Source organism: Nerophis lumbriciformis, linkage group LG29 (assembly GCF_033978685.3).
Source record: "Nerophis lumbriciformis linkage group LG29, RoL_Nlum_v2.1, whole genome shotgun sequence".
NCBI lineage: Eukaryota > Metazoa > Chordata > Actinopteri > Syngnathiformes > Syngnathidae > Nerophis > Nerophis lumbriciformis.
The window spans coordinates 27440001-27457369 of record NC_084576.2 but is presented as its reverse complement, the minus strand read 5'-3'; the positions used below and the strand labels follow the sequence as shown (position 1 = coordinate 27457369).

At 41.7% G+C, this 17369-nt stretch overlaps 1 protein-coding gene across 1 annotated transcript in view; it reads left to right on the top strand.

The window, feature by feature from the left end:
• nt5dc3 (5'-nucleotidase domain containing 3) overlaps positions 1-17369 on the top strand; it is a 58111-nt gene that overhangs the window by 10779 nt on the left and 29963 nt on the right. The window contains exons 5-8 of the mRNA XM_061924296.1: positions 5213-5303; positions 5379-5516; positions 17111-17171; positions 17296-17369. The exon at positions 17296-17369 is cut by the window's right edge and continues 29 nt beyond it. Coding sequence (XP_061780280.1) covers positions 5213-5303; positions 5379-5516; positions 17111-17171; positions 17296-17369 — 364 coding nt within the window. The remainder of the gene's footprint in view (positions 1-5212; positions 5304-5378; positions 5517-17110; positions 17172-17295) is intronic.

The following is a 17369-nucleotide window of genomic DNA, read 5'->3' as shown; positions in this document are numbered from 1 at the left end:
GGGGATAAAAAGATACTTACTGTTACTATTATCATTACTAAAACTATTATTTTTGTTGTTATATACAGGGTGCACAATGGCAAGTTTTTTTGTTTTTTTTACACCTTTTTCTATCAATTTAGAGGTCAATCAATGGCCCAATATACACTATATTGCCAAAAGTATTTGGCCACCTGCCTTGACTCAAATATGAACTTGAAGTGCCATCCCATTCCTAACCCATAGGGTTCAATATGACGCTGGTCCACCTTTTGCAGCTATTACAGCTTCAACTCTTCTGGTAAGGCTGTCCACAAGGTTGCGGAGTGTGTTTATAGGAATTTTCCACCATTCTTCCAAAAGCGCATTGGTGAGGTCACACACTCATCCCCAAGGTGTTCTATCGGGTTCAGGTCAGGACTCTGTGCAGGCCAGTCAAGTTCATCCACACCAGACTCTGTCATCCATGTCTTTATGGACCTTGCTTTGTGCACTGGTGCACAGTCATGTTGGAAGAGGAAGGGGCCCGCTCCAAACTGTTCCCTCAAGGTTGGGAGCATGGAATTGGTATCCTGGAGCATTCAAAGTTCCTTTCACTGGAACTCAGGGGCCAAGCCCAACTCCTGAAAAACAACCCCACACCATAATTCCTCCTACACCAAATTTCACACTCGGCACAATGCAGTCCGAAATGTAGCATTCTCCTGGCAACCTCCAAACCCAGACTCGTCCATCAGATTGCCAGAAGAGTGATTCGTCACTCCAGAGAAGGCGTCTCCACTGCTCTAGAGTCCAGTGGCGACGTGCTTTTACACCGCTGCACCCGACGCTTTGCATTGGACTTGGTGATGTATGGCTTAGATGCAGCTGCTCGGCCATGGAAACCCATTCCATGGAGCTCTCTGCGTACTGTACGTGGGCTAATTGGAAGGTCACATGAAGTTTGGAGCTCTGTAGCAACTGACTGTGCAGAAAATCGGCGACCTCTTTGCATTTCAGCATCCGCTGACCCCTCTCTGTCAGTTTACGTGGCCTACCGCTTGGTGGCTGAGTTGCTGTTGTTCCCAAACTCTTTTATTTTCTTATAACAAAGTTGACTTTGGAATATTTAGGAGCGAGGAAATTGCACGACTGGATTTGTTGCACAGGTGGCATCCTATGACAGTCTTTCACAAATGTTTGTAGAAACAGTCTCCATGCCTAAGCGCTTGATATGATACACCTGTGGCCGGGCCAAGTGATTAGGACACCTGATTCTCATCATTTGGATAGCTGGCCAAATACTTTTGGCGATATAGTGTATTTATATGTTTGACTAATAAAAAAGGATTTTCCGTGGGAGATTATCTATCCATCCATCCATCCATCCATCCATCTTCTTCCGCTTATCCGAGGTCGGGTTGCGGGGGCAGCAGCCTAAGCAGGGAAGCCCAGACTTTCCTCTCCCCAGCCACTTCGTCCAGCTCCTCCCGGGGGATTCCGAGGCGTTCCCAGGCCAGCCGGGAGACATAGTCTTCCCAACGTGTCCTGGGTCTTCCCCGTGGCCTCCTACCGGTTGGACGTGCCCTAAACACCTCCCTAGGGAGGCGTTCGGGTGGCGTTCGGGTGGCATCCTGACCAGATGCCCGAACCACCTCATCTGGCTCCTCTCCATGTGGAGGAGCAGCGGCTTTACTTTGAGCTCCCCCCGGATGACAGAGCTTCTCACCCTATCTCTAAGGGAGAGCCCCGCCACCCGGCGGAGGAAACTCATTTCGGCCGCTTGTACCCGTGATCTTGTCCTTTCGGTCATAACCCAAAGCTCATGACCATAGGTGAGGATGGGAACGTAGATCGACCGGTAAATTGAGAGCTTTGCCTTCCGGCTCAGCTCCTTCTTCACCACAACGGATTGATACAGCGTCCACATTACTGAAGATGCCGCACCGATCCGCCTGTCGACCTCACGATCCACTCTTCCCTCACTCGTGAACAAGACTCCTAGGTACTTGAACTCCTCCACTTGGGGCAGGGTGTCCTCCCTAACCCGGAGATGGCACTCCACCCTTTTCCGGGCGAGAACCATGGACTCGCATTTGGAGGTGCTGATTCCCAACCCAGTGGCTTCACACTTTATTCGAGATTATCTAATTTCACCTATTTGGGTTAAAAATATTCCTTGCAAACCAGTAATTATAGTCTGCAAATGATGTGTTGTAGTTGAGTGTCGGTGCTGTCTAGAGCTCGGCAGAGTAACCGTGTAATACTCTTCCATATCAATAGGTGGCAGCCGGTAGCTAATTGCTTTGTAGATGTCGAGAACAGCGGAAGGCAGTGTGGAGGTAAAAAGGTGTCAAATGCTTAAACCAAACATAAACAAAAGGTGAGTGCCCCTAAGAAAAGGCATTGAAGCTTAGGGAAGGCTATGCAGAACGAAACTAAAACTGAACTGGCTACAAAGCAGTGACGTGCGGTGAGGTTGATGGCTGGTGAGGCACTGACTTCATCACAGTCAGATTTACAAACATATGAACCCTAAAGAGTATCTTATTCACCATTTGATTGGCAGCAGTTAACGGGTTATGTTTAAAAGCTCATACCAGCATTCTTCCCTGCTTGGCACTCAGCATCAAGGGTTGGAATTGGGGGTTAAATCACCAAAAATTATTCCCGGGCGCGGCGCCGCTGCTGCCCACTGCTCCCCTCACCTCCCAGGGGGTGATCAAGGGGATGGGTCAAATGCAGAGGACAAATTTCACCACACCTAGTGTGTGTGTGACAATCATTGGTACTTTAACTTAACTTTAACTTTACACATACAAATTGTAGCACACAAAAAAGCACATTTAATTAAAAAAACGTTATTATGGGCAGCACGGTGGAAGAGGGGTTAGTGCATCTGCCTCACAATACGAAGGTCCTGAGTAGTCTTGGGTTCAATCCCGGGCTCGGGATCTTTCTGTGTGGAGTTTGCATGTTCTCCCCATGACTGCGTGGGTTCCCTCCGGGTACTCCGGCTTCCTCCCACCTCCAAAGACATGCACCTGGGGATAGGTTGATTGGCAACACTAAATTGGCCCTAGTGTGTGAATGTGAGTGTGAATGTTGTCTGTCTATCTGTGTTGGCCCTGCGATGAGGTGGCGACTTGTCCAGGGTGTACACCGCCTTCCGCGCGATTGTAGCTGAGATAGGCTCCAGCGCCCCCCGCGACCCCAAAAGGGAATAAGCGGTAGAAAATGGATGGTTATGGAATTACCTTTACTTATAAGTGCGGGAACAGTGGTGTTCGTGTTGGAGGAGTTGTGAATGAATGAAATATGAAATCCGTGCTGCAGTCTGCAGGTGTACCTAATGTTGTGTCCCTGCAGTCGTTCACGGCTTCTCCGGCGCGAGCATTGTTGTTTTTGCACTTTTTGGCTTCTTGTTAAGTAACTTTTTTTGGGTGGATTCGGTCTTGCACGTGGAGGGTTTGGGTGTGGGCTTTGGTTGGTGTGGCGCTCCCGTCGGGGGGTGCATTCTGTGGCGGGGGTGCATTAACCGGCACCAGGAGGCGGGATTACTGCGAGCCTCACACAGTGCGTCTTCGCAGCAGTTTTATGATTGCTCAGCACAAGAAATACGTTACACACATACAGTTGTTGACAAAATACACTGTACATTATATACCTCAGCTAACTAAACTATGGAAATGTATAATATAATTCATATAACAATACGGTCTCACTGCACAGCAGGCCAGCAGTTAGTCGAGTCCGCAATCCATGGTGAGGCACAACTGAGTGACGTGCCTCAACTGGCTGCTGATCACCGCACCGTCTCTTCTCAGTATTTGAACAGCAAATGTGAAAATTCAGCAATTTTGAATAAAAATAATCGAAAACTGGTGAAGTTAAATGGAAAATAACTTTATAGTATAATCACTGAATACATATAACAATTTAATTAATTTGTTTTCTTTTTACTTTTTTAATCTTTCCATGAGGCAGGGCCTCACCTGTCTCTAGTGACCGCACGTCACTGATACATACATTACAAAAACTTCAGATCTATCCCTCAATTCTAAGTTTTTTTTAATTTTTAATATGTTTATTTTTATTTTTTTATATATTTTTTAATGGCAAACACACAAAATATGGAAAATCTTCCACAAAAAATATTTTTCAGTGCAACATTTGATGTGAAGTAATCAGAGCCTTGGGTCAATAATTGATAAAAACATTAATTTTAATTAAATATTATGTTTTGAGCAATGACCGTTTTAAAGGGAAAAAAAACAGCTTTGTTTTATTAGTCAACAGGCAGGGTGCAGGTAAAAAGGTGTCAAATGCTTAAACCAAACATAGTTGGTTTGGTTAGGCTCAGTGGCCTAGTGGTTAGAGTGTCCGCCCTGAGATCGGTAGGTTGTGGGTCCAAACCCCGGCCGAGTCATACCAAAGACTATAAAAATGGGACCCATTTCCTCCCTGCTTGTCACTCAGCATCAAGGGTTGGAATTGGGGGTTAAATCACCAAAAATGATTCCCGGGCGCGGCCACCGCTGCTGCCCACTGCTCCCCTCACCTCCCAGGGGGTGATCAAGGGTGATGGGTCAAATGCAGAGAATAATTTCGCCACACCTAGTGTGTGTGTGACAATCATTGGTACTTTAACTTTAACTTTAACTTTAAAAGGGGAGTGTCCCTAAGAAAAGGCATTGAAGCTTAGGGAAGGCTATGCAGAACAAAACTAAAACTGAACTGGCTACAAAGTAAACAAAAACAGAATGCTGGATGACAGCAAAGACTTACTCTGCAGCAAAGACGTCGTCCACAATGTACATCCGAACATGACATGAAAATTAACAATGTCCCCACAAAGAAGGATGAAAACAACTGAAATAGTCTTGATTGCTAAAACGAAGTAGATGCGGGAAATATCGCTGAAAAGGAAGACATGAAACTGCTACAGGAAAATACCGAAAAAAGAGAAAAAGCCACCAAAATAGGAGCGCAAGACAAGAACTAAAACACTACACCCAGGAAAACAGCAAAAAAGTCGAAATAAGTCACGGCGTGATGTGATAGTACACCTACTTTGAGACAAGAGCTATATTGATGCATGCTTGGTTATGCTTTAAAGTCTTTTAAGGACTTTTTACTGTCAACTGGGTTTCGTTTTTTTAGTGATTTCTGCTGGTGGTGTGCCTTTGCATTTTTTCGACGCAAAAAAAATAAAAAGGTTGAAAAACACTCTCACGTTTTGCACATTCCACAGAGGTCTTCACCCGGTTCCTGACGAGGAAGTCATCGCCATGTACGAAGGCTGCCATGTCCCTCTTGAGATTATGAGTGACTTCTATGGGAAGGTAAGACCCCCCCCTCCACCCCCCACACACTGACTGTGTTACATCAGCATCACTCGGCATTCTCCCCCGTCGCAGAGTTCTCACGGCCTTAGCATGAAACAGTTCATGGACATCTTCTCCCTGCCGGAGATGACCCTCTTGTCGTGCGTCAACGACTTCTTCATGAAGCACAACATCGACTACGAGCCGGTGCACCTCTACAAAGACGTCAAGGTGAGCTATCGTGATCGCGTCGGTGAAATGCGTTCGCTCCTTTCAGCTGCCTCCCTAATTTTAGCTGTTTTGGGACGCTAATTATAACTCTGCGAGCATTCCTTTGGACACCTGTGTCTGTTCTCTCCTGGCTGTCAGAAACCAACGCTGTGTTCATTCATCCAGGGAGGCGGCTCCCTTTTCTGTGTGACACTAAATCATCTTTGATGGATCGCTGTCATTAAAAGCCCTCACACACACACACACACACACACACACACACACACACCTCACGCGGACTGTGCTTCAATAGCGCCGCTCATGACTTTCCAAGGACACCGTTTTGATAGTTGCCTTTCCAAAAAATAATAAAACGCACCGGATGGACAGAAGTATTGGGACATTCCTCTCTATCGATTATTCAATCGAGTCCTTCTTGACTATTCATTCCACCGAGACGTTTTTGGACAGGTGTTTACTTCCACTTTTGCTTGGATCAGTTGGGTGTGGAAATGATCTCTGACCTAGGGCTGGGCAATAAAACGATATCAATATACAGTGTTGGCGCTAGGAATTTTCAAAATGGGGTGTCAGGGACCCCATCAAGTCATAAAAATGGGGTCCCACAGTATATTTTTGAGGTCCCACTTTTTTGTAAACGTTTTGAAAACAAATGATAAATCTAGGCATTAGAGATGCGCGGTTTGCGGGCACAACCGCGGAGTCCGCGGATTATCCGCGGATCGGGCGGATGAAATTAAAAAAACTTAGATTTTATCCGCGGGTCGGGTCGGGCGGTTGAAATAAAAAAAAAATTAGATTTTAAATAGATTCAGGCAGGTGGCAGTTAAACCAATTCGGAAATATATATACATAGTTAAATGTTGTTACCCACATACGAAAAACGAGCAGGCACCTGCTTCATATGCCACAACAGAAGAAAAAAAAAAAAAGAGATGGACACTTTTACGGAGCGGAGAAGGGACGCCTCGCCGGGGTCCGGCACCGAGGCCCCTTCCACCGAGAGGGCCCCACCGGGAGCCGTAGCTGAGGCGATCCGCGAGAAGGGCCCGACGCACGTCCAGGGTCACCACCGCGCCCACCGCACCGACACCCCGCCTCGTCCGCCTTCGCCGCGGCCGGCGTCACGCGCATCAGGTAAGCAGCTTACCTGCCCGCCACCCCCGTGGCCGGGGGCTCGTAACAGGGGTCACTCCGCGCGCTCCGCCTGCGCAGCTTACCTGCGCAGCTTACCTGCCCGCCACCCCTGTTGCCGGGGGCGCGTAACAGGGGTCACTCCGCGCGCAGTGCGCTCACGAAAGGGGTGGGGCTCACCCTGGTTGATATAGACAGCAGGACGGTGGCCATGGAAGTCGGAACCCGCTAAGGAGTGTGTAACAACCCACCTGCCGAATCAACTAGCCCTGAAAATGGATGGCGCTGGAGCGTCGGGCCCATACCCGGCCGTCGCCGGCAGCGAGACGCGCTTGGAGGTGCGCTCAGCGCGGCTCCCATATGATTGCGCACTGGTGTGCGTCTGGGCCGTGACAGCGTGGCACGCGAATGTCTGTGCTGCATTAGATCAGTCTCCTTTCTTTAACAGGCAAAAGCTTTATAACCTCACTAATGCCTTGCATCGTCTATATTAGATATATAACAACGGGCGGGTGCGGTTCTGATTAAATGTTAGATCGGGTGGATGGCGGATGGTTGACGACTTTCTGATGCGGTTGCGGATGAAATAATTGCCTATCCGCGCATCTCTGCTAGGCATTATCCTGTTATATCTCACATTCTATATTGTGTTTTGGAAAAAGGTTGTCCCAAACGTTAAAGGGGAACATTATCCATACTTGCCAACCTTGAGACCTCCGATTTCGGGAGGTGGCGGGTTGGGGGTTGGGGGCTGGGGGCGTGGTCGGGGGTGGGGCGGGGCGTGGTTGGGGGCGTGGTTAAGAGGGGAGGAGTATATTGACAGCTAGAATTCACCAAGTCAAGTATTTCATACATGTATATATATATATATATATATATATATATACATATATATATATATATATATATATATATATATTAATATATATATTAATTAGAGATGCGCGGTTTGCGGACACAACCGCGGAGTCCGCGGATTATCCGCGGGTCGGGCGGTTGAAATAAAAAAAAATTAGATTTTATCCGCGGGTCGGGTCAGGCGGTTGAAATAAAAAAAAATTAGATTTTAAATAGATTCAGGCGGGTGGCAGTTAAACCAATTCGGAAATATATATACATAGTTAAATGTTGTTACCCACATACGAAAAATGAGCAGGCACCTGCAGCATATGCCACAACAGAAGAAGAAAAAAAAAAGAGATGGCAACGCCGGCAGCAAACGTGGTACGCGACAAACTAAAAAAGGGAATACTAAAGACCAGAGGGAAAAAAAGGCCAGAAAAGTTCAGCGTGGACTTGTTTTTATGAGGTTGTAAATCAGGATGATAGTAATGCTGGCTACGTGATTTGCAAGAGCTGCGACGCTGTTTATGTCTACGACAGTCACAAAACCGGGACATCTAACATGGTGCATCACATTTGTGCAAAACCCCGAACCTCCACAAACACCCTGAGCATGAGCAGTTTCGTCCGCCGTGATCCCAGAAGAGTGCCACAGGATGTTAAAACAAGGCTTACAGATGCATGTGTGAACGCAGCTGCCTGCAGCAGTTTGAGTGGCGCGAGCGCGCTTGGAGGTGCGCTCAGCGCGGCTCGCAGATGATTGCGCACTGGTGTGCGTCTGGGCCGTGACAGCGTGGCACGCATTGAATGTCTCTGCTGCATTGGATCAGTCTCCTTTCTTTAACAGGCAAAAGCTTTCTAACCTCACTAATGCCTTGCATCGTCTATATTAGATATATAACAACGGGCGGGTGGCGGATGGCGGGCGGGTGCGGTTTTGATTAAATGTTAGTTCGGGTGGATGGCGGATGGTTGACGACTTTTGTGATGCGGTTGCGGATGAAATAATTGCCTATCCGCGCATCTCTAATATATATATATATATATATATATATATCTACATCCTGAAAATATGCAAACAAAACTGTGTTTGGATAATTGATACTTCAAACTTGCATAAATAAATATTAAGGAATATAACATAACTTGGCTTCTGAGAGCTTCAAAATGTAGTGAATAAAATGCTAAAGTTGTTGATAAACAAGCAATTATTTGAATAATTAAATATGGTCATTTTAAATGAATTATTATGATAATTTAAAATTTATTATTTCAAATATGTTTATTTTAATGTAAAATTCTATGGCTGGATGTAATAAGGAGTCAGAAAAAATAAAAATAAAAATACAATTAATTTTGATGTTTTTAGCAAAATATAGTAAAAATGTATTTAGTTTTTTTTTTTTTAATGAATAAATATATTTATTTTTAGGTAAGATAAACATAAGAATACAATTTATCTCTAGTCTGGATGATTTAGTTCTTGTCACCCTGTTGTCCTCCCGTAGTGAAAAAAGGCTGTCCTTACTCAGGTCCGGCTGAAAATCGGGAGATTTTCGGGAGAATATTTGTCCCGGGAGGTTTTCGGGAGAGGCGCTGAATTTCGGGAGTCTCCCGGAAAATTCGGGAGGGTTGGCAAGTATGACATTATTACAATTTCAGAAGGGTTAAAACCATTAAAAATCAGTTCCCAGTGGCTTATTTTATTTTTCGAAGTTTTTTTCAAAATTTTTCTCCCTAATTTTCCCTAAAAAAAAGCTTCAAAGTGCCTGATTTCAACCATCATTATATACACCCGTCCATTTTCCTGTGACGTCACATAGTGATGCCAATACAAACAAACATGGCGGATAGAACAGCAAGGTATAGCGACATTCGCTCGGATTCAGACTCGGATTTCAGCGGCTTAAGCGAAATTGAAGAAGAAACTGAAGCTATTGAGCCATATCGGTTTGAACCGTATGCAAGCGAAACCGACGAAAACGACACGACAGCCAGCGACACGGGAGAAAGCGAGGACGAATTCGGCGATCGCCTTCTAACCAACGATTGGTATGTGTTTGTTTTTAAATGTTGTAATGTTTTTAAGCTAAATTATTGGTAAACACAGTTTATGTATAATAATTTACGTAAAACCGCAAGTAATGAATACATTTTCATCAATTAATATATTCTGTAGACATACCCTCATCCGCTCTCTTTTCCTGAAAGCTGGTCTGTCCAGTTTTGGAGTTGATGTCAGCAGGCCAGGGAAGCTAGGGTCGATATTCTTCTCTTGATCATCTTCGGTAGCATAAGGCAGTGTTTTTCAACCACTGTGCCGCGGCACACTAGTGTGCCGTGAGATACAGTCTAGTGTGCCGTGGGAGATTGTCATTTCACCTTATTGGGTTAAAAATATTTTTTTCAAACCAATAATTATAACCCTCAAAGTAACCATGCAATACTCTTCCATATCAGTAGGTGGCAGCAGGTAGCTGATTGCTTTGTGGATGTTGAGAACATGGTTTGTCGTGATCACAATATGCAGACGACAGCGGGAGGCAGTGTGCAGGTAAAAAGGTGTCTAATGCTGAAACCAAAATAAACAAAAGGCGAGTGCCGCTAAGAAAAGGCATTGAAGCTTAGAGAAGGCTATGCAGAACGAAACTAAAACTGAACTGGCTACAAAGTAAACAAAAACAGAACGCTGGACGACAGCAAAGACTTACAGCGTGTGGAGCAGCAGACGGCGTCCACAAAGTACATCCGTACATGACATGACAATCAACACCAAAATAGGAGTGCAAGACAAGAAGTAAAACACTAGACATAGGAAAACAACAAAAAAGTCCAAATAAGTCAGGGTGTGATGTGACAGGTGGTGACAGTACACCTACTTTGAGACAAGAGCTATAGTGATGCATGCTTGGTTATGGTTTGAATTCATATCCAACAATTGCGACAACGACTTTTTACTGTCAATATTGGCATTTGTTTATGTTTTCTGCGAGTGGTGTGCCTCGGGATTTCTTCAATGAAAAAAATGTGCCTTGGCTCAAAAAAGGTTGAAAAACAGTGGCATAAGGGACGGTGTGAGCCAAGACATCCAGGGGGTTTAGCTCGCTCGTCTGCGGGAACAAACTGCCGCCATTGCTTGCCGTGCTACCGAGGTCCTTTGTCCCTGAATTGCTCACACACTCCGGCAGATTCAATGGGGGTCTGGCGGCAGATTTCTTTGACTTTATCGTTGGAAATGCATCTGCTTTGAGTGTCGCAGGATATCCACACATTCTTGCCATCTCTGTCGTAGCATAGCTTTGGTCGGTAAAGTGTGCGGAACAAACGACTGACCATTTTCGTCGGCTTTCCCCACACCCTCGTATTTTGAACAAATTTCGTCCAATTTCTTGCCACTTTCGCATCTGTGGGCCACTGGTGCAACTTGAATCCGTCCCTGTTCGTGTTGTTACACCCTCCGACAACACACCGACGAGGCATGATGTCTCCAAGGTACGGAAAACAGTCGAAAAAACGGAAAATAAGAGAGCTGATTTCATTCGGTGTTTGTAATGTGTTTGAGAAAATGGCGGATTGCTTCCCGATGTGACGTCATCGCTCCGAGAGCGAATAATAGAAAGGCGTTTAATTCGCCAAAATTCACCCATTTAGAGTTCGGAAATCGGTTAAAAAAATATATGGTCTTTTTTCTGCAACATCAAGGTATATATTGACGCTTACATAGGTCTGGTGATAATGTTCCCCTTTAATTCATTAAAAAAAATAATTTAAAAAACCCCACATTTTTATGTATACAAAAATTTATTCCGTTATAAACATTCATTCACTTTCTTCTTTCCTTCATGGATCTACTTTTTACCGCTGCCGGTAGTTTTTTCTACATTTGTATTTAATAAGTTGTAGGTGTATTTATTTCAGTATAAAAGTGTAAAAAGTTTTTTGTTTCGGTCATGAAATGATGATAATGGTGTGCCAGGGCATACATACATTATTTACCGCTTAAATCACTAGAGCAGTGGTTCTCAAATGGGGGTACGCGTACCCCTGGGGGTACTTGAAGGTATGGCAAGGGGTACGTGAGATTTTTTTTTAAATATTCTAAAAATAGCAACAATTCAAAAATCCTTTATGAATATATTTATTGAATAACACTTCAACAAAATATGAATGTAAGTTCATAAACTGAACATGAAATCAAGTAGGCTATTCCATTCATTACAATGCAACAATGCAATATTCAGTGTTGACAGCTGGATTTTTTGTGGACATGTTCCATAAATATTGATGTTAAAGATTTCTTTTTTTGTATAGAAATGTTTAGAATTAAGTTCATGAATCCAGATGGATCTCTATTACAATCCCCAAAGAGGGCACTTTAAGTTGATGATTACTTCTATGTGTAGAAATATTTATTTATAATTGAATCACTGGTTTATTTTTCAACAAGTTTTTAGTTATTTTTATATATTTTTCTTCCAAATAGTTCAAGAAAGACCACTACAAATGAGCAATATTTTGCACTGTTATACAATTTAATAAATCAGAAACTGATGACATAGTGCTGTATTTTACTTCTTTATCTCTTTTTTTCAACCAAAAATGCTTTGCTCTGATTAGGGGGTACTTGAATTAAAAAAAAATTCACAGGGGGTACATCACTGAAAAAAGGTTGAGAACCACTGCACTAGAGTCTACAAAAACTTCAGATCTATCCCTCAATTCTAAGTTTTTTTTTTTTTTCAATATGTTTTTTTTTTATTTTTTTTTAATTTTTTTTTAATGGCAAACACACAAAATATGCAAAATCTTCCACCAAAAATATTTTTCAGTGCAACATTTGATGTGAAGTAATCAGAGCCTTGGGTCAATAATTCATAAAAACATTAATTTTGATTAAATATTATGTTTTGAGCAACGACAGTTTTAAAGAAAAAAAAACAGCGTTGTTTTATTAGTCAACATTGCAACTTTTTCTGTGCAACTTTCACCTGTGAGCTTTTCTATTCCACTTTTGTTACGTTTTTGTTTATTTTAATAGTATAATAGTATAGTATATATCCTCCTTCAAAACCGCAATAAAAGTACACCTCCAGGCAGCTACAACCCTAAACTAACACCCTCCCCGGAATGTTAATAATCAAATGTAAACAATCAAATGCAGATACTTTTTCTTATGCCTTCTGACCGCTCTCTCTCTCTCTCTCTCTCTCTCTCTCTCTCTCTCTCTCTCTCTCTGCCCACTACTTGCTGTCCATATCCTACCTAGTCAGACCTACACTGTTCCAATATCCATTTCTCTGTTCTCAATTGTTGATGACTGATGGTAACAACCAAACCTAACCCCCACACCCCCCTCCACACCCCGGATTGTAAATAATGTAAATAATTCAATGTGATTATTTTGTGTGATGACTGTATTATGATGATAGTATATATCTGATAGTATATTTTTGTATCATGAATCAATTTAAGTGGACCCCGACTTAAACAAGTTGAAAAACTTATTCGGGTGTTACCATTTAGTGGTCAATTGTACGGAATATGTACTGTACTGTGCAATCTACTAATAAAAGTCTCAATCAATCAATCAATCAATAAATAAATAGTGGACTCACAAAGACTAAAACAAGTAATTTAGACATGGAGACATGGCACAGGATGAAGTTAAAAAGGTTGACGTTACACTCACCTTTGTGTTTACCATCGAGTCTTTCTTTTGACAGCCCCTCGCGGTAAAGTTGTCCGAGTGCAAACTGAGGCAGTATTTGTGATTGATAAAACTTTCGGCGAATCAAAATTTACGACCAATACAAACGCAAATAACGGGAATGGAAATTTAATCCGGCAAATATCAACAAAACAGAACACCAGCGGAAAGCGATTATCGATCAAATAAAAAAAACAACAAGCAAAAAAAAAAAAACAACCCACGTCCGGGCTTCTGAAGTTCTGATTTCAATGCGTAAAAAGACACAAAAAGTGCATTAACGCCAACACTGATATATATTGCGATAGACTTGTAATCGATGTCAATAAAAAATGCGTTCGATAAAACGTTCAATATATATACATTTTTTTTCTTATTTGGAAGAAATCGGAAGTTGCAAAGCAAGGTGGATTGCATGAACAAAGGCACTCGGTTTCTGGTATGCAAGAAGTCACTGATCAATAGAAAGTAGTATTGTCCCGATATAAATATTTTGGTACCGGTACCAAAACTATTTCAATACTTTTCGGTACTTTTCTAAATAAAGGGGACCACAAAAAACGGCATTATTGGCTTTATTTTAACAAAAAATCTTAGGGTACATTAAACATATGTTTATTATTGCAATTTAGTCCTTAAATAAAATAGTGAACATGCTACACAACTTTTATTTTATTAGCAAGTAAACAAACAAAGACTCCTAATTAGTCTGCTGACATATGCAGTAACATATTGTGTCATTTTCCATTTTATTATTTTGTCTACATTATTAAGGACAAGTGGTAGAAAATGAATTATTAATCTACTTGTTCATTTACTGTTAATATCTGCTTACTGTTTCTTTTAACATGTTCTATCTACACTTCTGTTAAAATGTAATAATCACTTATTCTTCTGTTGTTTGATACTTTACATTAGTTTTGGATGATACCACAAATTTGGGTATCGATCCGATACCAAGTCGTTACAGGATCATACATTGGTCATATTCAAAATTACGGAAGTAAGCACAGGTCTGGCTATGAGAATAACACATTGCATAGTCACTGATCAGTGGGAGTGACACACAAACAGATAATCAGGTAAAAGTATCAAACAATCAGGTACGGAAGTAAACAAAGGTCTGGCTATAAGAATAACACATTACATAGTCACTGAGTGAAGGAAATGTTGATTAAAAAAGGAAAAGTCAAATTGACAGTATGGCAGTTTTTTTGATTTTTTAAAACGGACCAAGGCTCTCCTAATCAGGAACGCCACTCCACCCGAGCCGCGCTCACCCTTGAGCACAGCCGGCACTCACGTTTGTGTACGTTTACATTTTTACACTTTTGCACTATTTTGTCACATTTCTTAAATATTCCCTATTTTCGGACCTTCATTTTTTCAAAGGTTATTGTTAAGTGTTCAGCTTTGTGATGGCATCACCTTTTTCTGAATACAAATATTGTAGAAAATTAAAATAAATATAGTAATGATATATATCGTTTCTGTTATTGTTAGTTTGTTATTGTGTAATGTTTTTAATTGTGCTTACATGTGTTTAATTTAATTGTGCATCCTATATGTACTAATAATGATAATAATTATTATCGTAAGTATCTTTATTTTTATTCTTTTACCATTTATTTTATTTACAAAAATCCCACAGAATGTTAATCAATCTAATTAAAGAAAATAGAGCAACTCCAACCCAATTTCAGCTTTACAATACTTAGGATAGAAATTTACCAAGCAATTGAAAAGACATACAAATAGTTTTTTTAAATTAAAAACAATACTTTAAAAAATAAAAAAAAGCTCATAATGGCAACATTATAATTAGTAATAATAATATAGATTAGACTGATTAACATTCTGTGATTAATTTTGGTAAATAAAATAAATGGAGATATAAAGATACTTACTGTTACTATTATCATTACTAAAACTATTATTTTTGTTGTTGTTATACAGGGTGCACAATGGCAAGTTCTATTATTTTTTTTTTTACACCTTTTCCTATCAATTTAGAGGTCAACCAATGGCCCAATATACACTATATTGCCAAAAGTATTTGGCCACCTGCCTTGACTCACATATGAACTTAAAGTGCCATTCCATTCCTAACCCATCGGGTTCAATATGACCTTTTGCAGCTATTATAGCTTCAACTCTTCTGGGAAGGCTGTCCACAAGGTTGCGGAGTGTGTTTATAGAAATTTTCCACCATTCTTCCAAAAGCGCATTGGTGAGGTCACACACTGATGTTGGTTGAGAAGTCCTGGCTCTCAGTCGCCGTTCTAATTCTTCCATTTTTTATTTTAGGTTATTGTTAAGTGTTCAATGGGATTTGAGAACTTTGTTTACATCGATTGTTTTTGACATTTCCTTTCTCTTCTGTCGCAAAAGCTGAGGGGTGTATAATCAGAGGAAGGTTACATTTTAAATCAAAATGTGTTTTTCTCCTGGTCCTTATTTTCCATAGGTCATCAAAAATATCAATAATTATCGATATAGACTGATAAAAAAACAAAAAAAAACGCTTAAATTGTGATACAGCCATATCGCTCAGCCCTAGTCTGACCTCACAAACTCCCTCAGGCATGTTCCGAAACCTTGTAGAAAATCCCCAATAAAACCATATTTTCTTTTATTTCCACTCCCCTTTTTGGGTGAACATTCCACTTATGTCTATGTTGTTGTATCCAGAGAATCTCTGAAAAGTTGACTACACCCCTCACGTTGTATATCTTCTCAAGGGAAAGAAACCTGGATATACACTATATTGCCAAAAGTATTTGGCCACCCATCCAAATGATCAGAATCAGGTGTCCTAACCACAGGTGTATAAAATCAAGCACTTAGGCATGGAGACTGTTTCTACAAACATTTGTGAAAGAATGGGCCGCTCTCAGTGATTTCCAGCGTGGAACTGTCATAGGATGCCACCTGTGCAACAAATCCAGTCTCTTTCCTCACTCCTAAATATTCCAAAGTCAACTGTCGGCTTTATTATAAGAAAATGGAAGAGTTTGGGAACAACAGCAAGGAGTGTGAAATTTGGTGGTGGAGGAATTATGGTGTGTGGTTGTTTTTCAGGGGTTGGGCTTTGCCCCTTAGTTCCAGTGAAAATAACTTTAAATACTCCAGGATACCAAAACATTTTTGGACAATTCCATGCTCCCAACCTTGTGGGAACAGTTTGGAGCGGGCCCCTTCCTCTTCCAACATGACTGTGCACCAGTGCACAAAGCAAGGTCCAAAAAGACATGGATGACAGAGTCTGGTGTGGATGAACTTGACTGGCCCGCACAGAGTCCTGACCTGAACTCCGATAGAACACCTTTGGGATGAATTAGAACGGAGACTGAGAGCCAGGCCTTGTGACCTCACCAATGCACTTTTGGAAGAATGGTGGAAAATTCCTATAAACACACTCCACAACCTTGTGGACAGCCTTCCCAGACGAGTTGAAGCTGTAATAGCTGCAAAAGGTCATATTGAACCCTACGGGTTAGGAATGGGATGGCACTTCAAGTTCATATGTGAGTCAAGGCAGGTGGCCAAATACTTTTGGCAATATAGTGTACTTTAAAGTAGTCAGTGTACGGCTTGTATTGCCGTATAGATTTACAATCTACTAAAAATGACTTAACACACACATTGTCTTAATATGATAATTTACTCTATTAAAATGTCACTTGTGAGGTGCTGTATTTGTTATGGTAGCTGCTAAATGAATAGCAGTGATGCTCTTTTACACCTTTTTTGGACTGTAAATTAACTTTCAAGTAGCTGTCCTTTTAAAGTCAGCTTTTTTTCATCTCTAATTTGCATGAGCACACGCACTTTGGAGTCCTGCTCGTGCTGCTGAATGCTAAACGCAACGTCGCCTCGGTCTTGATGTCTGCTTTATGTCTCCTCACAGGAAGCCATCAGGGACGTTCACGTCAAGGGCATTATGTACCGAGCGGTGGAGGCGGATATTGGTAATGATCCTCCCTTTTTTTACAAAACAGATTCAGGCATATAGAGTTTGGTTGGAAAAAAAAACATTGCTGTTATAATATACTGTACCGGAGGAAGTACAGTAACCTACTGGTTGTGTTCCAGGCAAATACATTTGCTACGGGGAGCAGAGCCACGCTGTGCTGAAGAAGTTGGCAAAGCACGGAAAGAAGATGTTC